This window comes from Centruroides sculpturatus, unplaced genomic scaffold (assembly GCF_000671375.1).
Source record: "Centruroides sculpturatus isolate CEXI.00-Female unplaced genomic scaffold, Cexi_2.0 scaffold283, whole genome shotgun sequence".
Classification (NCBI taxonomy): Eukaryota; Metazoa; Arthropoda; class Arachnida; order Scorpiones; family Buthidae; genus Centruroides; species Centruroides sculpturatus.
In genome coordinates this window covers 440,802-467,493 of record NW_019384473.1, presented here as the reverse complement: position 1 = coordinate 467,493, position 26,692 = coordinate 440,802, and the positions used below count along the sequence as shown (strand labels likewise).

The following is a 26,692-nucleotide window of genomic DNA, read 5'->3' as shown; positions in this document are numbered from 1 at the left end:
CTCAATCCCTTTCAAAATCTGTACGACTTTATGAATAATAAGGTGCATAATTTGTGTAAAATTTAATGAAATAAAATAGACGTCCACTGAAGCTCGACGCGACCCTCCCCCTTATACGATTTGTTATAACCCTTTCCTCTCAGTAGACGTCATTTATGGATAGTCCCAAATAGTCTGTATGATTTGTATAATGTAAGCTATACAACATTTTCAAATTACATACGAAAGCATACGTGTCGCAAACGATAAAGCTTTATTTTCGAAGTGTTTAAACAATTGAAGTGATGATAAGTGATAAGTGAGAAGGAAATATCAAATCGCACGAAGTACGAAATTTTATTTCGGTTAACAAAGAACGTTTGAATTATCATTTCCACGTTTTCTCCAATGGAATAGTCTCTACGTTGCAGCATTTCTTTTTCGTAGCGACTTTTTCGGTCGCTGCCTCGAAGTTTCCGGTGACGTAATTCCGTTTGTTTCCGACCCGCCTCGGTACATATTGCTTTTACTTCTGCGCCCGTAAATTCACCTTCTTTCCAAAAGTAAGATCTCGATCCTAACTTTCGATAAAGAATGAAATAAATTCAATTATGACAAAAGAATTAAAAGTATTCTTTGATAAAATCGATTTGTTTAAAAATATTTAATTATTAATTAAAACAACATTCCAAATTTTTTAGTATATTTAATAAGAATATTCGTCTTAAAATTCCTAAAAGTGTATTTTTGTAAATGTAATTAGTCTAATTAATTATTAATCAGATCTAACAAACATAATATAATGGATGTAACTTGAAGCAATGGACTCTTATTTTTAACTTTTTTTTTATTCCGTGGATACTAGTAGGGCCTTTTTCCATACCCATGGTTGAGTTGGGTTAATTCCATAATGGGAGTGGCAGAATCGAAGAGGGGTGCGGAACATTAAAAACTCCCGAATCTTTGCCCATGAGGATTCGATATCGCATTCCCCAGAAACATCGGCTAACGGTTTAAACGCCTTCTGTTAATTGCAGTCGAATGATTCTGTTAATGTAACTTTTTATAATTAATAAATTTACAATTAACATCATCGTATGCGATTTTTAACTCCGTAAATAATAAGGAAGTTTTTAAAGGTTTTCATTTATGTACTAAACATTGAAAAATTGAATGATTTTGTTGGATTTTTAACGCCGCTAAAAAAAAGAAATAATTTCCAGGTTTACATTAAATTTTGTCACGCAGTCAAATTTTATTTATAACATTCTCTGGTCATTTTTAGACTAACAAGTAAGAGAAGACCAATTATTAGCGCATGAATCTAGAATGTCGGCCATTAGATATTCTTTGAAGGTAAATAGTGTTCTGCATATATATACCTTACAGAAAAACATTTTACAGGATTATTGGTAATAATTCTGTATTTGTATGCAGAAATTGCAACTGATATTTCACTAATTTTGTGGGTAAACTTCAATGCCACCAGAACTAATTAATGAAATTTCAATTTTCACCGCTGTTATTCTAAAAAATGATTGTCGTCTATATTTCGATAAGTTTGAATGAAAACTGCGATAATAATTTTTTGACTAAAAAATGCTTAAAATTACAAATTATTTATTAACTTTTTTATTCTGATGTAATAGTAAAAATATGTTTTCTATAGCATGTTGAACACATGGTATAACCGTACTGATGTTCGATTATACATAAAAAGGAAATACTACTAGGATATATGAAAGACTGAGGCACACAATCTCCACAATTCCTTTTGCATATTGATTCCATGTACTGTACTGTACATCATATATTGTTCCTATATATTAAATTCGATTTATATGAATTGCAATAACTGATAAACATTAACAGATAATTACAAGATGTTTCTTATTAAATCATAAAGACTTCAGTGTACAATTTTATAGTAACATTACAATCGAATTTAATATATAGGAACAATATATGATGTACAGTACAGTACATTGAATTCAGTGTAAAATTTTATAGTAACATTACAAAAAGATATATTTTTTGAGAGACTTCTTTTGCGCTTATATGTATTATGTAGGACAATTGAAAATACAGTGGAACCCCGGTTAACGAACGTAATCCGTTCCACAAGTCCGTTCGTTAACCGAAGCAATTTTTCCCATATAAATTAATGCAAATGCAATTAATCCGTTCTAGCCGTCAGTGTTTTTGTAATTTTATTTTTAAAATGGGTTTTCTTTAATGAAAATATAGGAAAACGTGCTCATAAACAGTCGATTTAGGTTAAATTTTCGGAAAAGGGAAAAGATTTGACTGGTATAAAAACATCACACACGATCGTTAGTTTTAAAATGACAGATAGCAGAAACAACAGGCTAAATTGTGAGCGAAAGGCTTATAGGTTTATCGACAATCTCTGATCAGAGTCGACGAATAGGTGTCAAATAAATGCCTCGGAACAAACCTTTCTCGTGACCTGATCTGGTTTCGGTTTTGGAGACAAAGAAGGAAACAATCGGGAAGCGAGGAATGGGACGCAGGACTAATCGTAAGGAGACAAAGAGGAAAAACTACTATAAAAACCCCGAATCTCAAGGTCAAAACTCAGTTTTCCTAAAAATTCTATGGTGATTAATCTGTGTCGTCTTTATCTGGATTAAGCCTGAAGTCTTGCCCGCTAAAATTTGTGTTATGTCTCGCGGACCGCTCCAGTCGTTGCAGCTCTGTCACCTACCATCGCTTCTGTGACCAAGCGAACCCATCTCTTCCGCTCTGGGGCTATGACTGATCAGCTTGCACTATCGTAGGACCAGCGATACTCCACTCCTCAGTGCCGAGAGAAAATACTTAGATAAGCCATTTCCAACTACCTCAAATATATAAGCATCTTCCCGTTCTAATAAACGATTTTCACTGTAAAATACTTGTCATCTTTGTCTCTTCCGCCACCATCAACGTAGTACGAATGGACCCTAGACCATCACCGACACACGATTAACTGATTTTCCCTAAAAGTCGGCAAGCTTACAAATTTGACACAAAAACCCGTTCACTTCGTTATCCGAATTTTGTTCGTTATCCGAGACAAAATTTTTGCAAAATAATAGTTCGTTAACCGATTTGGTCGTTAACCAGGATGTTCGTTAACCGGGGTTCCACTGTACAAATAAAAACGATTAAGATATTATAATATAGCTCCACAAAAATCTTTTATTAATTATACTTTTTAATATTTAAATTTAGTAAAATACAATAAATGATTATAACCTATTATGTAATACAATATCTAATCATTTTTTTTAATTTTATACATTTATTAAATTTTAAGAAATGAATATTTTATAAAAGACTAATTAAAATAAAATTTTAAAAATATTCTTGTTAAGTTTAAGAGAATTTGCAATGATTTTTATAATTTTGGTTTCCTTGGTATTATACAGTATTTCTTAATAAGATTTTAAAATTTTATTACAAATAAATGAGTTTTAATAAAATATTTCTCTCTTCAACCAGTAAATCATTTTGGATGGTAAATTTTAAAGAAGTTCAATGTCATAACAAATTATATAGTAGTAACCACTGAACTTAGACCAGGCCACAGTTAACGTGCCATCCAATGGATAGGTTTAAAAAAAGTAGCTTTGATTCATTGCATGAATGTTTTACATAATTTAGAACAAATGTACAGGAATTAATCTTTATTTTTGCTAAATATCAACTTGATATCTTGCAAGCTTAACAAAATTGAGGCAGTCAAACTTAAGTCACAGTCATCAAAAAATGTAGATTGCTGCATCACCCCTGTCAATGAACATAGACCACTGCATGTTTAATATTTTTTTGCATCATTTTTTGCGGCCAAAACACCTTCCATACGTTTCGGCACGCCGTCAACTATTCATCTGCTGATATGGAATTCCAGATAGTTAGGATGGAAGCTTTTTAGTCCTTCAACTGTCTGAGGGCATGTTTTTTGCAGACATTTCTTCACAATGTTCCATACATTCTCAATTGGTAAAAGATTTGGCTGTTGGATGGTCAAGGAAGAACTTCTATGTTCTTTTCTGCAAGTCACTGTTTTCTTTTTCTGTTTGTATGACATGTGGCCCCATCCTGCTGGAAAATGCAGGTTCTATTTGGATATAACTTTGCTATGGATGGAAGTAAACACTGTTGTAGAATGTTAATGTATTGCTCTGAAGCAAGTGTTTCATCAACAAATGTCAACTAACCCATACCACTGTTGCTCATACACCTCCAAAGATGACACTGGCAAGAAACTTCACTGAGCGGTTTAACGACGACGGATCATTTGCTTCATTGGCAAATCGAATGACATGTTTGCTTTTCAAATTTTGATTCATCAGACCACAGAATTTCATGCCACTTTTGTTCAGACCAGGAAAGATGTTCTTTGGCTCACTGTACCCGTTTCTTCTTTTGATGTGCTGTTAGCAAAGGTTTTTCACATGCTGCATAGGACTGGAAATGCATTTCTTGCAGTCTCCTGCATATTGTTGAAACAGATACATTCTTTCCAGTTGTATCATTCCATTTTGTAGTTACATCCAATGCTGTGGCACAGCAATTGTTTTTATTATTCTTTTCAAACACCTATCATCCACTTTTGATGTTTTTTGCTGATGTCCAGCAGCTTTGATAAGTATGACTTGGCTGTGGTTAGTGTAATGAACAATAATCTGGAGCACTGTTGTCTTGCTTAGCATTAGCTCTTTACTAATAGCTTTCTCAGACATGCCATGACTGTGTTTCGCAACGATAGCATTCCTTAAATCTTCTGAAACAGCTTTTCTTCTGTCCATTGTTGACAAAATGCAAAGGTTTGTGAATAAAACTAAAAAGCACCTAGTATCATTCACAGCATCACTACAGGCTAAGATGAAGCCAAAATAATCAGTTGTTTCAGAAATACTGCAATTGTAACATTTAAATGCAAATTATCGACTCATCTATGTTCATGGACAGGAATGATGCAGAGTCTATTTTTTGATGCCTGTGACTCAAGTTTGACTTAGCTCAATTTTGTTAACTTCCAAGATATCAAGTTGATATTAGCAAAAATAAAGATTAATTACTGTATATTTATTTTAAACTAGCTATTACCGACGACTTCACCCACACAGATTTTGCAAGCAAACACCATTAATATTCAGTATTTCAACAACCATAGTAATTGTTATATAACACCTACCGCTGAGAATGATGAGAATTGCCGAGAATCAAATGAACTGTTTTCAATTTGATCAATTTTCTGGAATGTTTACAATCATTCTATAATCAAACCAATATTGCATATTGGTTTGATTATAGTATGATTGTATGAATTTAAATTTAAATTTGAATTTAAAACAGTTCAAACATTTGGTTAAAAAATTGAAATATATAAAAATATTTATAACAATGTCTTAAATGTTATCAATTTAATACACCTAAGTACTCAATGAAGACTAAACATAGTTAAAAACAAAAAAATCGCATCTAAAATAGTACAGTAGAAGCCGTTCTTCAGGTTAAGCGTTAATCCTCTCCCACTCCCTGTGGAGGGAATTTTGAAAAATCCCTTCTTAGTGTGCATTTTATTGATGTACCTTAACTATGTACCAAATTTTACCTCTTTAGGTTTAGCGGTTTGCTCTGGGAGATGATGAATCAATCAGTCAGGACAAGTAATTTTATATATTTAGATTATGTAAAACATTCATGCAAGGAAATCAAAGCTACTTTTTTTAAACCTGGATGGCATGTTAACTGTGGCCTTGTCTAAGTCCAGTGGTAACTACTGTAATTAAGAGAATCTAACAAACTTACTGTTTGCTACAGTAAAACATTGCCTTTTTTACTTTTTAATTGGTTAATTGAAAAAAACAATATAAATTTTAAAAAAACATATGTACTTTTTTAATTCAAGTAATTAAAATGGGATCTTTATCCATTTCTGATATTAGAACTGTTACATTTTCTAACTTTTTACTTAAAAGTTCAGAAAATTGTTTTAAATAACCTCTCTCACTATTGCTATGTTCACAAAGAATAACAGTTATATTTTTTTGAGTTGCATCTAAGAGAAAATGATGAGACATTTCTCCAGTTATAAATAGATCAGCCCTGGTTGATTCTAATACGCTGGAACCGGCACCAGCACAAGTGGCAATCGTTTTCACTTGAGAGTCTAATCAAATAGATTTAAAAAATATATAAAATCAATCCATAAAATTTTTCATTCATAAAAAGATTTATATTTAATTAATTAAATTACAGTAGAGCTTCACCAATCCAAACTCCGAGAGTCTGAAATTCTGGTTAATCCAAATGACCAAAAACTACCTGGATCTCTCTCTTTCTTCCAACAAACTACATGACTGTCACACTTACCTGACACTGCCAGGAATATGTGGTATGTACAAATCCTCAAAATAAATTTACATTTTTATCATCAAATAGAAAATGACAACTATCTAATGTCAATGTTGTACTGTCACACCTCCTCCTCTATAATGTCATAAAACTTATGAAAAGAGGTTGAAAATGCCTACACATTTGAACTAAGTTTGTCAGTTTATGACTGATATCATGTATTATATCAAAATGACTGATACCAAGCATTTTGACATAATACAAAGGCCTGTCTAACTACAGTAAAATGAGAAATCCCCATTAAACACATGTAAAAACTGGAGAAAAAATATTATCAGATAATCTGAATGTGTTTAGGTCCTAATTAGTTTGGATTTGTGAGGTTCTACTGTATCGTCATATATACAAGTATTCAATAACTAAAATTAACTTAAAACATACTATAAATATATAAAACATATTCTTTAAATTAGAAGAAACAATAAATGCCATTACATTTTGTTCTTTTTAAAATTCCTCAGGAATGCAACAATCTTTATGGCAGAGTCAACCTTTTATTAAAGGCCACCAGTCCACTTTAATATGCTAAATATGTCCTGGCCATTTTATTAATTAATATATATCTTTATAATTATACCATTGTCCTGGAATCTTTTAACGTTTTGCATATTGAATCAGACAAGTAGCCTCTAATAAAAGATAGACTCTTCCGTAAAGACGGTTGTGTTCTCAAGATGTTTTAAAAAGGATGTATGTGAATAAATTTATTGTTTCTTCTAATTCAGTGAATATATTTAGGCATATATATTATTGTAATCTGGCCATTTTATTAATTAATACTATAAATGTTCTGATTAGTAATCCTTTAAAGTTCACATTAATTTTCAAAATACTTTCATCTGTCAATTCTATTAGAAATGTCAGCAATTATCAATAATAATAAGTAAAGTTCTTGGAAAGATTCACATGAAGGATCCCCAAATCCTTTGCATAGAAACACAATTTATCTCTTGAGGATGATGATAATGTATTACAAAAACCAATGATTATATTCAATATTTCCTGTATAGAATTTGCATTATTATTATATTACAACAATTTTGCTTTTGAAGGCATTCCCTACATTGCTTGTTAAAGAAGAATTGTTTTTACAAGCACTGCAAGTCTGAAATGACACGGATTGAAAGAGAAGAGTTCATTGAATTACAGAGAAATAATAATAGAAGAATTGAGTATATCAAAATCCTTTAGATAAAATTTTATTCAACAATCTGTAGATAATTTTTATCATTAAAACTCAATAAAACATATACAACATACAAAAGAGGTATTAAAGGAGTACTATGCAAGTGAATGCATACTGCTCAGCCGTTTAAATTAAAAATAATCCAGCAACAAGTTGCTTAAACTTTCCTGGCAATATTTAAAACTGTGTGTGGCACCATCTGTTATATTTTATTTAAAATCACATTTTATATTATTAATTGGCAAAAAGCTTAATTTTGAGAGTAGAGATGAGTTTTATGAAAAACTGTAAATGCTAATAACAAGTCAAATCTAGGAGAAAATTATTTTACTAAAAATAGAACATTTATTACAGTACCACTTTGCTTTTTACTTTTCAACATGAATAATAAAATCATTATTGAAAATAGGGTTATTTCTGGGGATTGTAAAGGTAATTTACAATTTGGTTTAACAAATTCTGTTAAAATTTTTGTTCGTTTTATTGCATGAAACACAATTAACATTGCAACAGTGGCAATGGAAAAATTTGCTTTAATGCAAGAATTTACTTTATGGGTGATCATTTTAAGGCAAGTCGACTGTATAAGGTATAAGGCATTTCCTACAACAATAGTTTTTAATTTTTAATATAATAAAATGTATTTAAAGAATTAAAAATAGTATTACAAATATAATAAATTTAAAACTTTCTGTGATATCAATAATAAAGCATTAAATAATAAATTATAAAGGACAATGTTTTGAGACAGGAAATATATCTCAACAGTAATAGTATATTTTATATAATATTGAACAATGTCTTTTCAACCACTTCAATTATATGGGACTCAATTTCAAGTATATTTAAAAACATTTTTTGTGGACTACTTAGTTATTACTTGCTATATTTCATAATCTTTCCTTTAAAATATTAATTTTTTAATTACTATTTTAAAGCAATTAATGTGTATTAAATGAATTGTTTTTTTATTATTTTTCTTATATAATCCTACATAACATACCTAGACTGTGATTATTGCCTAAAGCAACTCTTAAATGTTTCAAACCTAAATATTGCTTAAGTGTATTAATGATATCATTAATTTTTGTAGGTTTTTTCAATATTCCAAATCTTCCCATGCCATATCCAAATGCTGGAATCTAAAATAAAAAAAAAAAAAAAACAAATACAAATTAATTATTTTCAAGAAAATGTTTTAATTAATTTAATTTTTATATTTTACTAAGTATCATACTGCTTCAAATTTAAGATTCACTTTTTTCTGTGTTTACACTAAAGATTGGATTGTATCTTAAATTTGAAGTGCTTCTTAAAGATGAAATAGTCTTCATCACTCTTCAAAATTTTTAATGTAATGGAAATTCCATAGTATTTCCTGTTTATTTTATTTTTGCAAATTACACTTTAAAAACATTTAATAATGCATTTAAATGCTATTTAATTATCTTAATTAAAAGTAAATATAGTTTAATAACACTACTTTATAGCCATTTTGTGACTTTGAGGAGAAAGGTGTTTTTTTTTTTTTTTTTTTTTTGTTAATTCCTGTGTTGAGCACAAAAACGAAGTTAAAAATTCCCTGGTACATAAAGTTTTCAAGTTGTAATCTTACAGATACAGAGACTTAAAGTTAAAATAAGATTTGTGGAGACTTAAAAGTTACTGGGACCTCAGGTTATTTTACCAAATATTGTTTTCTTTGTCTTTTGGATAGTAGCGTAACACAAAATCATTTTAAAGTAAAAGAATGGCCTCAGAGAGATGAATTTATTCCAGGTCAAGCTAACATACAGAATATACCTCTAGCTGATCCCAAAAAAGTCTTGTTAATGCCACTGCATATAAAATTTGGATTAATAGAAACCTTTGCCAAAGCACTAGCTAAAGAAGGCTGTCCAACAAATATTCCTTAAGCTTAAAGAAGCTTAAGGATTATTTGTTAGACATGAAATCAAAAAATTACTTCAGATGCACAGTTTTATAAAGAAGTGGTAACACAGTTTTTGGGCAACAGAAAAAAGAGAAAACTGTGAAAAACTTGTAGGAGAATTATTTGAAAATTACAATAAAATGGGTTGTATTGGGTTGTTTGGAAAGTAAGTTCGTTTTTTTCCATGGAAAAAAACACACTATTTTTATAATAAATAAATATTTTATTGAATTATATATCAACCATTTTGGTCAAATACCTGTTGTCATCGTTTCTGGTAGTAGCATGATTTCACATTCATAAAAGTTTTGATCGTTGCTTACAAAAAACTGATCCAAATGACTTTTGACATTCAAGTAAATGTTTTACAGTTAAAAAAAATTTGTATAGACCGGAACAAGTAATAATCTGAGTGTGCTCGATTTGGTGAATATGGTTGGTGCGATAGCAGGTCCCATCTAAGTTGTAACAGTTTCTGACAAGTTACCAATCTTGTGTAACATTTGACATTATCGTGGTAAAACACTACACCTGTTTTGTTGTTCAATTCTGGCTGCCAAAAGGCGGCCAGAATTGAACAACAAAACAGTTTGATGATATTACTCAATTTGTTTACTTGATGGCAGTACACTTTCGAATCAATTGTTAAATTGTCTGGTAAAAGCTCCAAAAAAAAATTTTCCTTAAAATCCCACCAAAGAGAGCATCTCTCTTTAAAAACATGTGAAACCCATATATCAAGCTTTGAAATGAAACCAATTTGTTCCAAGTTATCATAAATGGTTCAATTTGACAAATTTAATCTCTTAGTGATTTCACGTGTTCTTATTCGGCAGTTTGCTTCAATCAGTACCTTCATTTTGTTCTCATTGGCTTCAACTGGCCATCCAGAACGTGGTGCATCTTTAATATTGAAATTGCCCGAATGAAATTTTGTAAACCAGTTTTGGCACTGTCTTTCTGTCAATACATCTTCTCCATACACGTCACACAATTTTTTTCTTGCTTGAACAGCATTCTTACCTTTTTGGTAATAAAAGAGCAAAATATGCCAAAAATGCTGCTTTTGATCTTCCATATTTGATGGGACACAAAAAATAAACAATTGCACAAGATCAAACAAAATTTTTGACATATAAGCCTTAAAATGCCAGCTGTCAAAATATATAATGATAATACAATTTAGAATGAAAATGGCAGGAAAAATATGACTAATTCATCTAGTGGTAAAAAAAAAAAAAAAAAAAAAAAAAAAACTTTCTGAACAACCTAATAGAAGGTTCCTTAAACTAAAACTTTTACATTCGCATTTAAATTTTTCCCCCAAAAATTTGTGTGCTGTCAGTGATGAGCAAGGGGAGAGGTTCCACCAAGATATCCTAACAATAGAGCAACAGTATCAAGGCATGAGAGATCCTGGAATGATAGGAGAGTATTGTTGATCCCTCATGACAGAAAGTTTTATGTAATATAAATGAAAATCAGCATTTGCAAAAAGTTATCAACAACAGATTGAGCATAAATTTAATTTCATATGTATTTTTGTAAATAAAATAATTTTTTGGTTTGATAGAAGTTGAGTTTCTCACCTATGTTTATCTATATTTACAATAAATAAAAATAAAAATTATATTCTAGAACTCAAGATATACATGTGCTGGAAAAGTACACTTGCCATACAGTGGCATGCCGTGACATTTGATGATAGGGAAGCTGTGTTTCTCTAAGAAGCTGACATCCAGGGGCAATAAGTCAATTACATGTCAGTGATGGTCTCGGGTCCATTCGTATCGTTTATTCGATAAGCCAGTAAAAACCATACACTTCTCTAAATGAATTTTTAATATCACAATTACATTCAGAATCGCTAGTCACGATATAAGGGCTACAATTAAAAATAAAATAATAAAAACTTACTTGGTAAAATAAAACATGTGATGGATGTACCAATACATACCTGGTACAAAATATTCTTCAATTATACGAATATACTTTTAAAGAAAATTAGAATTAAATATAGCTTTGTAAAGAAACGTACATAAAAATATAAAATATTCTTTACTTTTTAAATCTTAAAACAATGCACTTAGTCAAATAGCTCTCTACAAGTGGCTAATGGATGGAATTGAAGACGGTTGCAGAACGGACTGCCAAATCCCCAGGGTGCCAATACAGGTCAATGTCAAATACCTCTTTTGTCGCATCACTAGTACACCTCAAAGGAGGCAACAGAGTTGTTGTAGATTTTAAACGTTTCTCACCATAGATGTAAAAATCTAAATATGTTAAACTTAATAGATTGTCTGTCATTTGTTTTCTAACTAATTCGTTTTAGGGCCAAGTGTCATCAGAAATTTTCATAATTTACAACTTTTTAGTCACTCTCATCGAACTGGAAAAATTTCTGTCTTTATTACATCTAATACAGTATTTCAAAGAAATCAGTCCCCACTGAACTCGGCTATAGATTGGTTCGGTTAAGCTTTTGTTTAAGTAATATTTTGGCTCTTTCGTCAGGGTTTTGTTTATGTCCCCAATTCCCTAATCGCTTAATTATTTAACTACTTCTTAAGTAGAAATAAGTCGAAACTGGTTACTTTGTACTTGAATATTTGTAGTCTTGAGAAAGAAGTGGAAAGACTAATTTTTATGACAATGGATACATAAATTGTAAATTTAAGGAAAATAAATTCTACAGCTTTTTCTGTACCTTGTGCATCTCTCTCATTCATTAAATTTAGTTGTAAATGATGCTGTCAAAGTAACGGTTAATTTTTTAATGTTATACAAGAATTGTACACGTTTTTTCTACATCCCCTTAGAGATGGGATATACAAAATCGTAATATCACTGGTTTAACATTGAAATCCGCGAGTAATATAAAATCAGAGAGCAGAATAAAAATATCAAATATTTTAATGGATTTTTTTAAAACTCCCGTCAACTATACAGAACTATCATAAAAACTTACCGGTAAATTCTTATTGGTTGTGTTAATTTGTAAATCTACTTGTGATTCGTGTAATTGGGCGAGGGCTCCCAAATACCTAGTGGACAGGTGGCTAACAGCCCAGAACCGGTCTTGGATAGAATTGAATGTGGTATATGTGTAGCATCCACCTGAGTTCCTAGGCTTCCACCGGCTATACCGGGTGAGGTTGGTGCTCTGTAAAGTGCATGCACAAATCTGGCTTTTTGGATGCTGACAATATAGCGCTTCCACTCTGCCACTAATATTCGAATGTACAATAGCAATCTTATCTTTTTTTTTTCATATGTAGTATAGAAATTTGTAATAAGATACATTATGCGGTTATAATAAAATATTGTGCGATTATTTTCATATAATTAAAATTAATATGTATTTATTTTTTAGAAAATACAAGAAAAGCAGCGCATCCACCGCTTTCAATGACGGCACGCCACTGTTGCCATATTCATAAAAAAAAATGTTTTATAGACCCCTATACACCCACTATAATATCAGTCACACAAAATTTTTTTTTGTTTCTCGAGTAGCAAGTAGTGTAATAATCCTTTCTGTTTTTTTTAATATCCTTTTTTTTTATAGTAGTATGAGTCTTAAATTTAAAGCAATATGATTTATATGTAAATTCTGCAAATAGAAAATATTAAAAATAATTTCTAATCAATATTTTATCAGAATTCCATACCTCATTAACTTTATGAATTTCAACCGTTTTTAAGACATCTGGAAACAGAGATAATATTTCTACAATTTTCATCAATGACAAATTATTTGTAGAGATCGTAATTGTTTTCATATCTTCATTAACACTGAAAATACAAAATTTTATTTCACAAATTTATAAATTCTTTATTTTGATTTTGTATTGAAAATATAAAATATTTTTAAAAATCAGAAACTTTCATTTAATATTTAAAGATAAGAAAATTTCATTCTATTTTTGTAAATATTTAAAATATAAATTTTTTATATTTTAACATTTTAATTAATTATTTATTGTTTTTCAAAGAAACTGATAAGATCCAAACTTGTCTTAAACTTTTTGGCAATTTACTATAAAGCCTTACTTAGAAAAAATAATAGTACTATAAAAACTTGATGATACTGTTGTCTTACTATCAACTGAGTGAGTCAAAATCATCATCACAATAAATTTATTTAAGAAATATAAATCAGTATTTATTCGGATTAATATTTCCAATTTTAATTCATTTCCATAACCAACAAGCAATTATTTATTGTAATATGGTCACAATGCCAGGCTACAATTTTTAATTTAATTATTTAATTTAAAATATATGCTCTACACCTCAAATTAGTAGTGGCTTGCTCCTGTACATCATACTTTTCCTTTAACAATAGAATCATGCTGATCATCTACCTAACACTTTCTGAAGAAAAATTTTTGAATTGAAATAATGTGACTTCCAGTGCAAACCAGAAGTTCATATATAGTTAATCGATTTCCATATCTGATCTTGTCTTTCATCTATCTAACTCTGTTCTTGAGACTGAGGAAAGACAGACAGATGGACAGCAGTGGGAATTTATAGGTCTACAATTTTTTCAAATTGCAGCCCAGTAACCATTTCTTATTTTAACTAAAACAAAACATCCAGCCACAATTTCTTCCACACTTCATTCATACATTTGTCAGTTAATTCTTGCCAAGCAAAGTCAATATTGCCTGTGGCATCCATGATATTATATTTTTTCCAAAATTGTACCAAATAAACATATATTTAAGGAAAGTACAGCTCTAACAACAAATTGCCACCTTTTGCCAATTGGTTTGTGTTCGAGAACAATTGTATTATATACAAATCAATGAAATGCTGCGATAATTTGAATCAGCATAAATTTTGAGCTGTTTTTAGGCTTCTAGCAGACTGTGTTATATCAAATCAGTATTAATTGAAAAAGAGCTAAATGAGCTCTTACTGTACAATATTTTCCCATGTTATACACACAACAGCTGGGAAAGTAAATGCATTCTGAACTGTAACTTGCAAATATTTCTAATATCTGTGTAATTTTAAACAAACATATTTATGCAAAAAAATATCTAAAACTGTATAAATTAAAATAATCACTGAGAATAAAATCAAAATAGCTAAATTACATCAACATCATCTTTCTAATTTTTACTGACAAGTGAGTGAAACTATTTCTAAATACAGGTATCCCTTATACAACACAGTACTTCTACAACACTGTTTTGCTCTAACACTGTTTAAAAGTTTGGGATATCCCGTACAACGTGACTTCCGCTTTCACTCTAACATGGTTTTGGAAATCTTCCATACAAAATTCCACAATTTTTAAGTGTAAACTCCATTATTTGACATTTCTTTAATTCAAGTAAGCACGTGTGCCATCTCAAATTTGCCCAGAGATTTTAGAATATTGAAATTTTCAATTTCTTCTGTGCCTTTTGTCAGGTTTACTTTAATGAAAAGTGATAGTACAATTTCTTCTTCCTTGTCGAAGCTTTCCTATCAACCAGGTGTTGTCGTCATTGCTTTCCGACTTTAGGCCTTAAGACTTCACTATGTTTTTTTTTTATATATTAAATAAAATTTAGTAAACACAAAGATTAAACATTTTAAGTAAGTGTTATTAATCTTTCTTCAACTGTAGGTAAATAATCAATCATAAAAATGATGAATGAAATACAGTGATATCTCAGTACTCAAACTGTTCCCAACTTGAACAATTCATTATTCAAACACAAATTCTGGGGAAAAAAATTCACTCTATACCCGACTGAACAAACACAATTTGCTAGAACAAATTTTCGATTAATAACATATTTTTATTTTGTCATCCATTTATGATAAAAATAAAAAAATGAAGACATTACTGATATTTATGATCAAGATCAACAAAAACGTTCAGAAGATGACGATACTTTGTAAAAAGAAAATGTTCTTGTTTAACTAAAATTAATATTAATGCGTAATCCAATACTTTTAATTGTAATTGTTAATTAATTATCGATTGCTTTAATAAACGTATTTCTTATAGTAACAAAAGAAAATAGTATACTTTTGTTAACTTCTGGAACATATCTCTGTGTTTTGCACTAGTCCTTTGTTTCGTATAGCATGGACACAGCACTTTTTCAGAACGTATCTACCCCTTTTTTTTACAAGAGATACCTGTATATAAAAAACTGACAGGATACTTACAACTTATTCAAACATTCAAACACAGCAGACTATTTTCTGATATCTATTACTATATTAATAAAATCTTTAACAGTGACAAAAGAAAAATAATAAATCATTCCAATTACATTCAGTATTAAAGAGAAATTTAAATAATGAAAAAATATAAATTTGCCATATTTAAGAAGATATGAAGACAATGGGAAATGTTCATCCATTTCCATTAAATATTTTCTGGAATTTATTATGGTTGTCTTTATCTTCTAGAGATATATTTTCTAATTTTTGAGTAATTTTTAGTAATTGTTATAGTCAATTTGCCAAAACTAATATGGCTGGACTACATTATCTAAGTGTAATGCATTCTTGAAAATGATTTGAATATTGAGAATTTGAATATCAAAAAAATGTTTTCAATTATTTCTTACAGGAAAAGTTTTAATTTGTCTAATTTGTTCCAAGTTCATTCAAATAATCCTAATCAACTTCCCCAAGTGGCATTAAACAAGCAAAAGAAAAAAAAAAAAAACCTATTTATCTGTAAATCCATAATTTTAGCCCATATTAAACATTACAAACTTCAATTAACTTATTAACAAATGATTTTATAAACAAGACTATGTCTTTGTTGTCTTCGAAACCGTGTTTTTTGAATACATTGGACTTCGAACTCGCATTTGAGTTATAAATAAACACTTGGCTTTATTTCCATCATTTTAGTTGATTTCAACTAAAATGATGGAAATAAAGCCAAGTGTTTATTTATAACTCAAATGCGAGTTCGAAGTCCAATGTATTCAAAAAACACGGTTTCGAAGACAACAAAGACATAGTCTTGTTTATAAAATCATTTGTTAATAAGTTAATTGAAGTTTGTAATGTTTAATATGGGCTAAAATTATGGATTTACAGATAAATAGGTTTTTTTTTTTTTTCTTTTGCTTGTTTAATGCCACTTGGGGAAGTTGATTAGGATTATTTGAATGAACTTGGAACAAATTAGACAAATTAAAACTTTTCCTGTAAGAAATAATTGAAAACATTTTTTTGATATTCAAATTCTCAATATTCAAATCATTTTCAAGAATGCATTACACTTAGATAATGTAGTCCAGCCATATTAGTTTTGGCAAATTGACTATAACAATTACTAAAAATTACTCAAAAATTAGAAAATATATCTCTAGAAGATAAAGACAACCATAATAAATTCCAGAAAATATTTAATGGAAATGGATGAACATTTCCCATTGTCTTCATATCTTCTTAAATATGGCAAATTTATATTTTTTCATTATTTAAATTTCTCTTTAATACTGAATGTAATTGGAATGATTTATTATTTTTCTTTTGTCACTGTTAAAGATTTTATTAATATAGTAATAGATATCAGAAAATAGTCTGCTGTGTTTGAATGTTTGAATAAGTTGTAAGTATCCTGTCAGTTTTTTATATACAGGTATCTCTTGTAAAAAAAAGGGGTAGATACGTTCTGAAAAAGTGCTGTGTCCATGCTATACGAAACAAAGGACTAGTGCAAAACACAGAGATATGTTCCAGAAGTTAACAAAAGTATACTATTTTCTTTTGTTACTATAAGAAATACGTTTATTAAAGCAATCGATAATTAATTAACAATTACAATTAAAAGTATTGGATTACGCATTAATATTAATTTTAGTTAAACAAGAACATTTTCTTTTTACAAAGTATCGTCATCTTCTGAACGTTTTTGTTGATCTTGATCATAAATATCAGTAATGTCTTCATTTTTTTATTTTTATCATAAATGGATGACAAAATAAAAATATGTTATTAATCGAAAATTTGTTCTAGCAAATTGTGTTTGTTCAGTCGGGTATAGAGTGAATTTTTTTCCCCAGAATTTGTGTTTGAATAATGAATTGTTCAAGTTGGGAACAGTTTGAGTACTGAGATATCACTGTATTTCATTCATCATTTTTATGATTGATTATTTACCTACAGTTGAAGAAAGATTAATAACACTTACTTAAAATGTTTAATCTTTGTGTTTACTAAATTTTATTTAATATATAAAAAAAAAACATAGTGAAGTCTTAAGGCCTAAAGTCGGAAAGCAATGACGACAACACCTGGTTGATAGGAAAGCTTCGACAAGGAAGAAGAAATTGTACTATCACTTTTCATTAAAGTAAACCTGACAAAAGGCACAGAAGAAATTGAAAATTTCAATATTCTAAAATCTCTGGGCAAATTTGAGATGGCACACGTGCTTACTTGAATTAAAGAAATGTCAAATAATGGAGTTTACACTTAAAAATTGTGGAATTTTGTATGGAAGATTTCCAAAACCATGTTAGAGTGAAAGCGGAAGTCACGTTGTACGGGATATCCCAAACTTTTAAACAGTGTTAGAGCAAAACAGTGTTGTAGAAGTACTGTGTTGTATAAGGGATACCTGTATTTAGAAATAGTTTCACTCACTTGTCAGTAAAAATTAGAAAGATGATGTTGATGTAATTTAGCTATTTTGATTTTATTCTCAGTGATTATTTTAATTTATACAGTTTTAGATATTTTTTTGCATAAATATGTTTGTTTAAAATTACACAGATATTAGAAATATTTGCAAGTTACAGTTCAGAATGCATTTACTTTCCCAGCTGTTGTGTGTATAACATGGGAAAATATTGTACAGTAAGAGCTCATTTAGCTCTTTTTCAATTAATACTGATTTGATATAACACAGTCTGCTAGAAGCCTAAAAACAGCTCAAAATTTATGCTGATTCAAATTATCGCAGCATTTCATTGATTTGTATATAATACAATTGTTCTCGAACACAAACCAATTGGCAAAAGGTGGCAATTTGTTGTTAGAGCTGTACTTTCCTTAAATATATGTTTATTTGGTACAATTTTGGAAAAAATATAATATCATGGATGCCACAGGCAATATTGACTTTGCTTGGCAAGAATTAACTGACAAATGTATGAATGAAGTGTGGAAGAAATTGTGGCTGGATGTTTTGTTTTAGTTAAAATAAGAAATGGTTACTGGGCTGCAATTTGAAAAAATTGTAGACCTATAAATTCCCACTGCTGTCCATCTGTCTGTCTTTCCTCAGTCTCAAGAACAGAGTTAGATAGATGAAAGACAAGATCAGANCTTTTTGTTACCAGCATAGAGGTATGAAGGAGTACATGTCGAGAGTTGATATTTAGCACAGAGTATTAGGTGCCCAAATCATTTGCGCATAAAAAATCCAGACTCGTAGATAGTCGGGGGACCGAGAATCGAGTCAAAATAAAATACAAAATGGCGATCCTCTTCTACAAACAGGCAAAACAGCCACCTCACCCCACCGAAGTCAGGTAGGGGAGAGTACCACCCACAAGTCATTCTAAAAAGTGAACTCTGACCTTAGGACTGAATACGTAGTTTCTTCTATGTTAAATAAAATTTGTAATCTAATTTTGTAAATTTGGGAGTGCTTCAAATATGACGTTAAAACAATTTTATGTCGTTACAAGTGGGTTTTTTTTAACATTATCTAGTATAGCAAAATCGTAGGACCAATAAAAATTTGACGTTATATTAGGGTTGTCGTTACATTCGATCAGGTTAAACTGTATATTGTTTGTGCAAAATAAAAAAATAATTTTGGACGATACAATAGCCACGATTATTTTTTTCAAAAACGGGAACTTTTCGTTACGCATCGACAAGAATTCAACCCGGACTGACACGCAATGGAGAGAAATCTTGAAATTAGATAGGTTAATTTCATTGAAGATGCATTGTGGACGATCTCGTGGTCATGGCTGGCGAAAGTTTGAATGATTGCGCCCAAAAGCAGCAATATCAAAGAAGATAGGAGAATGAGAACGAGACCTGCCTTGAGCATCAAAGTGATTCCGTCTCTGAGATATACTCTTGTCCCAAATATGGTTTTGCTGTTTTACTTGTTTTAAACTCTTTCCACTCTGTGGGCACTAAGAGGGCCTTTCTTCAAGTTCATCTTGGGTTTAGCCAAGCCCACAATAGGGTCAAATAATACTGGGACAGAACTCCTCCCAAAATTAACAAAAATTATTGAATTTCATAATAAAGAACAATGAAATATATGAAAATTTTAATAGTTAATATATCTAAAAGTTAGATCATTTTTTAGCTAGAATTATGCTAATTTTACATATTATTTTAGAATTTGGCATGAAAATAGGCAATAAGTGACCATCTTAAGTTAAGGTTAATAACTAGTAATTAATTTTGAATTTAATTAAATAAGTCAACATTTTTCATTAAGATTAACTTACAACATTTAAGTCAAATTCCATAATTTAATTAATTAAAATTAGCTCAACTGTAGCTCAAAAATAAACTGATTTTTAGATGTATAATTGACTACAAATCAGATTAATTTATTATATATTTATATTAAAACTTTATTGTTTACCTTAGGGTAGACATTGATGTATCTTGTATCAACATTAGTTTTTCTTCAATATTACTATCTGTTGGAAAAGTTATTTTGACATGATGAGAAAATTTGGAGTACAGCATATAACTTTGATGAATTGGCTTAATAGAATCCATATCTAGTAAAAATAAATAATATCAAGAATCAATTTAAAGTAATTATTTGAATATAAGCTGGAAAACTGCCGATAAATAACTATGATTAACTCTAGTTATTTTTAAAGTTGTATCCTCTATATCTAGATGAAATAATGCAGCTTAAAACACAATACAGACATACAAGATGATGTGAAACTTTACATGAAAAAACTAAATTTGAATCAGTCAAAAATTTATAAATATAAACCTTTTACAATAAGATAAAATGTCTGACAGTTTAAGTTTTCTTTTACTGCATTTAATGTTACAAAAATATAATTTTAATTAGATAAAAAATATATATTTTTTCCTTTTGTGAGTTTTCTTTGACAATTGGAAGAAGGAAAACTGCTTTATACAACAATTTATTAATATTACAGAAGAAGAACTGTAGAATTTAAAGTGGAAACTACTGGAATATTAACATGCATTACTATAACAAAAAACATTTTATAACATGTATTTACCTGTTATAAAATACCACTTATTCACTTTCACTGTTTTGGAATACTGCTTTTGATGACCAATCTTTCCTTGTAGGCTACTTTGGTTACCAAAAATTTAAAAAACTCCCCTTTAAAAACAACAAAAAATATTTGATTGAAAGCATAAACACTTTTAAAATCACTTGAATGGTCAGTTATATCCGACAATGATGAAAGTGAATAAACGTAACTGCTTTTTCGATAGACTCGGTCTTCAAATTTAATGTTATGATTCATCTCGCGCAAGAGAGAATGGTAGTCTATTATGGAGATATAGAATTAGAATACTGTTAGAATAAAAATGTGAAATCTCTAATGAAAAATAATTTATAAATTTTTATTTTAGAAACTATTTTTAAGTAAATAAAAATGTAGAATAAAAAAAATTTATTTAAAAAAATAATTGCTATATGCTATTATATAGTTCAAACTGTATTTGTAGTAATCTCAATCTATGATACTAAATCTATAGGGAAAGAGGGGTATAAACAGAAAAACAATAAAAACATCATGAAACAGATAATGCTCGCTAGCTTTATTTCCTTGTCCTCCTGCTTATACAACTATTCATTTTAATGTGGCATCATAACATCATCTTGAAAGCATTTTAAATATTGAAAATATGTTTAAATTAAACAGCTGTTACCAGCAAAACTCGTTTGAACTGATGTGACCATTGAGAAGTGTAGGCGTAAGCATTATTGATACATAATGCATCACATGGTCTACTTGCAATGGATTTTTTGAATGTTTTGAACAATAAATGTAAGGTGCCATCAATTCAAAGATGCACTACCTCAGATAAGTAAAATGGGTAAAAAAGAATGCATTTCAGGGTCAGTATGGAAATGCTTGCTGATTGGTTGTTCAGTTGTAATGAATAACATCATTGGTAGTTGATCGGTCACTCAGTAACCCACCCTTAAAGACTGACAAGTCTGGTACCAACTGGTAAATCATCAAAAACTTTGATGTTTTAGAATGACACCCAGTCTAAATGGTTGAACCAGTAAGCATTTCCAAACAGACCCTTTCAATCAAGGAAATATAATTAGAAATACAGAAATATTTATGTACACCTGTTGTAATAAAATTTTTTATTTTCAAATGATTATTTAATAACCCATTTTAAAACAGGATATTTAAAATTGTAAAATTAATAATAATAATGAAAAACATTACTTACCAAAGCACTGAATCAACCAATCATTTACACCTTTTGCAACGGCATCAAAAGCTGTATGAGGGGAATATACACTTATGTACGATTGTATGCATTTAATTATCAAATTTTCTTTCCAATTTTTACACGTTAAAGATTTTAAAGGTTTAAAAATAGGAGGATGATAAGATACAATTAAATCAATTTTCTTCTCTACAGCTTCCAATAAAACACTTTCAGTTAAATCGTTCGTCAAAAGTATTTTATTCACCTAATGAAAACAAATTTAAATTTATAAATATACGTTCATAAATTTCTTTAAATTGAAATTTAAAGAATTCAAAAATTAAATGAAATTTTAATGGATCTTTGATAACTTGCAATATAGTAATTTGACAAATTTATCATTCAATTTCTTATATGATGACTAATAAGGATTTGAATAATAAATGACAATTTGTCATTTTGATCAGTTTATCAAATATCTATCTTAATTTGGGATATTTTAAAGTTAGAAAATTTTCTGTAGATTAACTGATCTTAAACTTTTATTGTTCCTCTTACTAAATGTTAATCAAAACTCTTGAAACTATTACTTTAGAATCCTGCAAGAACATCAAAAAATTAAAAGATACTAAAAATATTTGACAGTAATAATCCACATAATATAGAATGAAAATATATTTCACCACCAAGAAACCAAAATATCCTAAATGAGAAAATATTGTTTGAATTTATTGTTCTTATAATGTGTCCAATGGATGATCATTTAAAAGAACCAAAAATGTTAGCAATTTTGTGTTAATTTTAATATATTGCCAAATTTTAAAAGGTTATAGTTATATCTTTTTTTTAAAACTAGTTCTGTTTCATTGTATTTAACTTTAGTTATCATACAAATTGCAAAATTTTGGCTTCTCTATGATAATTACATTTTCTATTACATAAAATTAGACTAAATGTTAGATATTTTTAACTATTTAACTCTGTCTGCCCTATTTTTTATAGAGAACCTTTTTTCAAATTCATCATGGATTTAGCCCAACTTGCAATCAGACAATCCAAGTGAAAAGAGACAGGGTCCAACATATCTGGGTGAATCCATCCATAAAAATTTTTTAACCCGCTAGGTAGTCAATTTTATCTCCTCTGTAGATAACAGAGGAAATAAAATTGCTAGTAATTATGTTGATTTATTATGTATAGCACTAGTTATTGAATATTTCTGTCTTCTGTTTAAATATATACACATAAATATAACTTATACAGTATTACTCTGCAAGTTAATCAAGTCATAATTTTATATATATAACTAACTTCAATTCAACTGTTCATCTTTATTTTGAAAAGAAAATATGTAATGCAAATTATCATAACTTACAAGTAACAATAATAACTATAAAGATACATGCAGTTAATACAGAAAACGAAATGCAGTACATTGCAATTACTAGATATTTACTTTAAGTTTAAACTTTCAGATTTCATCAAATTGAATTTTAAATATTGTCCTGTAAGAATAAAATCAATCATCACTGTTAATTTTAAATGGAGAAGGTTTCTAATAATTCTTAATTTGAATTCCATATCTACAAACTTATTTATCATCATTAAAATAAATAGGCTTGTAGAAACATAAATGCAATGATTAAATGTAATTACAAATCTTAACATGGAAGGATACCAAAATCTTCAAACCGTATAAGTTTATAAGCCGCGATTTAACGCCAAGATTCTCAAGAAATAGATGCATGATAATAAATTTACTTCAACTTGCAAAACAAATTCTAGATTATATCAGATTTTACAAAACAAATAAATATATATATAAATATCTCAATAATCAACCAACAGCTAAATTAATTGTTTGGCTGTTGGTTGGTTGATTATAAATAAATATGTAATGATCACAAAATCCCTATGCACGATAATGTGTCTAAGTTAGAGTTTTGTTTTTGGTTGGGCTTCAATATGATAAACATCAGGGAGTATATGATAGAAGAGAGAAAGAGAGAGTGATTATTTGTGTTTGGGATTACAACTTAAAATCTGATAATTTATTTGTCCCACGAAAGAAAAAATTTCAACACTTTACAACAGCCAAAGATCCTAAAATTAATTAGCAAGAATTGTTTTGACTTCCAACCGTCAACATAGACAACATCTGGAATGCAAGAGAAAATTAAAATCCATGCAAACAACAAAAAGTTCACACAGAACTACGAACTCAAAGTCTCTACGTGCGCTTATTTAGCACACGCGGAGATTTCGAGTCACTCGCACATACCGTACACACACGATATACGAGCCATTGTACACGAAAGCAATTTAAGTCTATTTATTTTTAAATCGAGATATTTAAAGGTTTGCATTCCTATTGATTCGAAAACATCAGTAACCAAAATGTAGGTATTGTTTCTGATTTTAAATGTCTTATATTTCATAAAAGATTACATAGAATTGTAACTAATGTCTCAATTAACTAATTTTTTAAAAAATGGACTTAAACCACTTTAATTTGCAATGGCTCATACATCCAAAACAGAAAAAATGCATTCATAGCCATGTAATGTGAATAAAATTAGAAGAGATACTCTTCAGCACGTTTATACCTGACTATTTTTAGAAGATTCAACCAAAAGCCCTACATTGTCCCATTTTTCTGCTAATGAAAGTGGAGCTATGTTTTCTAATTCGCGAACAACACTCGACAATTCCATATTTCTCTTCTGGATAATAAATCTTGGCCCTGAAAAAAGTTTTCCTTTAGACGCAATACGTAAAGCTTTTAACCACATAATTCTTAATTATGATTATCTAATATTTGCATAAATGTTAATCTGCACCGAAACAACCAACCTTCGCTCGATTACCCCCATTAATTCATTATGACATATTTAAATGATTTCAACCACGTGAAGACAAATACCGTAATACACAACCACGTGGACACCTTTTAAAAAATTCTGTTATAGCCAAACGAACGTAAAAAATAGCCAAAAAATAACTCGCGTTTAATAATATAAAGTGAAAATTTTTATTAAGATTTAATTTTTTTATTATTTCGCCCCGTGAGCAATAAGAGAGCGTTTTAATAGCACTTTCTAGTTACGTTTTTTACGACCAGATGGCCGAGCGGTTAACACGGCAGCTTACCGCTCTAGGGAACCGAATCCGGACGGATCGAAAATCTGGAAAATTTTTGGAGGTGGCCCGTCCAGATATGTCGGGCCCCGTCCCTCGTCGGTGGCCTCCCTTGTAAGCTGGCTAAAAAAACCATTTTAGGCCCTCGGGACAAAAAATGTTAAAAAAACGATGCGAACAATCATTTCAGGTTTACTTGTTGGTCCCGCCTGTTTGACTTATTTCGTTTATAATTTTTGAAGATTAATAATAACGAATGAAATTTGATTCAATAATCTAGTGTCTTATATCAGGAGTGACGGTAGTGACTCCCCGGCAAGTAAAAAAGTCGCTAACTGACTACATGTACAGGAATCGGAGTTTTCGATTTTCGGAGGTCGATTTTTCCGCCCCCAAACACCTATAGTAATTTCGAATATCTCGTGTCGTTCGAAGGAGAATTATTTTCTTAGGTAGTGTGCAAAATTTCAAGATTTTGTATAAAGCGGTTGCCGAAATATAAGCAATCGAAAAGTGAAAAAAATTTGCAAAAAAGCCGTATTTTCTTCTCATTTTTCTTCATTCGGCACTGCAGACGCTCGTAGAGAGAAACCACTGGGTCCAGAATGCTCAAATTTTAAACTTAAGCCATTTTCGTCATCAGTGAAATGCTGGCCAAACTTCCGGATCGATAGGTCAAAGTTCACGGGGTTTTCCATGGAGCTATTTCGGTTTTACGGCTTAATTTTATGCTTATAAGAAGAAAATTGCACGGAAACGAATGAATTTTATTCAAAATGTTACTCAGAATTACAAAAGCTGTAATTTAAGCCAATTAAAATTTTTTATAACGATTTTCCTAAACGGCGTTCAGTAACACGATGATAATTTAAAATATATTTCGATATAAACATAAATGACGTTATCGTTTTGTTACATCGTCGTTTATAACATCGAAGTTGACGGCAATTTCCTCTATAGCGATTTTGCTAAATTGTATGATAATAGATCTACGGTAACATATAAATGGACCATCTATATTCATCCTGAACAGTTTGTAGTTATCTATCCTTTCCAAATGTTTCGGCCCAGGCAGTTCTATCACACGGTGTGGTAATCACCTACCACAAATCCCTCCGTTCCATCTATAAGGAGATAGCCCGATGTCTTTTACCTCTCCACAATGGACATTCTGCACCATGTAAATGCAGAAGATAATTTATTTATCAAATTCCGGACACAAGAAAATGATTACATTTATTTATTGGATCCGATTAATAATTAATTAGACTACATTTACAATGATACATTTTTAGGAATTTTAAGACGAATATTCTTATTAAATATACTAAAAAATTTGGAATGTTGTTTTAATAATTAAATATTTTTAAACATATCGATTTTATCAAAGAATACTTTTAATTCTTTTGTCATAATTGAATTTATTTCGTTCTTAATCGAAAGCTAGGATTTCTCTTCTGTCTGTCGCAAAATGAGTGGAGAACGTCTTCGGATGAATATGAACACAATTCTGATAAATCCAATCCACTAAAGACAATTTTTGAAGAAAAAAAATAGAGAAAATGGAATTTAAATTAAAACAACGACTACGTAATTTAGAGAGACTTCGAACA

At 29.7% G+C, this 26,692-nt stretch overlaps 1 protein-coding gene and 1 long non-coding RNA gene across 3 annotated transcripts; one reads left to right on the top strand and one right to left on the bottom strand.

The window, feature by feature from the left end:
* The first annotated feature begins 241 nt into the window (after positions 1-241).
* Positions 242-7,753, top strand: LOC111621241. Its single transcript, XR_002756031.1, has 3 exons — positions 242-542; positions 6,253-6,388; positions 7,461-7,753. It is a non-coding gene; the product is annotated as an uncharacterized LOC111621241 (long non-coding RNA).
* LOC111621240 (NIF3-like protein 1) lies at positions 5,405-24,900 on the bottom strand. Of its 2 annotated transcripts, XM_023363319.1 has the most exons (7): positions 24,795-24,900; positions 24,548-24,684; positions 21,960-22,206; positions 20,128-20,269; positions 13,202-13,325; positions 8,598-8,736; positions 5,405-6,163 (listed from the first exon to the last, which is right to left on the bottom strand). In XM_023363319.1, exons 2-7 carry the CDS (start codon positions 24,653-24,655, stop codon positions 5,898-5,900), a joined length of 1,026 nt encoding a protein of 341 aa, XP_023219087.1. In that variant the 5' UTR covers positions 24,656-24,684; positions 24,795-24,900; the 3' UTR covers positions 5,405-5,897. The 2 variants fall into 2 exon arrangements, with proteins under 2 accessions (XP_023219087.1, XP_023219086.1); XM_023363318.1 differs by lacking the exon at positions 24,795-24,900 and having other exon boundaries at positions 24,548-24,788.
* Positions 24,901-26,692: the final 1,792 nt, after the last annotated feature.

Excerpts from the sequence above, each read along its gene's own strand:
- LOC111621240 (XM_023363318.1), bottom strand. The coding sequence starts at position 24,733 with ATGTGGTTAAAAGCTTTACGTATTGCGTCTAAAGGAAAACTTTTTTCA. Across the intron at positions 13,326-20,127 it reads ACATCAATGTCTACCCTAAG|TGTTAATGAAGATATGAAAA; the intron begins GTAAACAATAAA and ends TTGTATTTTCAG. Across the intron at positions 8,737-13,201 it reads AAATTCATAAAGTTAATGAG|ATTCCAGCATTTGGATATGG; the intron begins GTATGGAATTCT and ends TTTTTATTTTAG.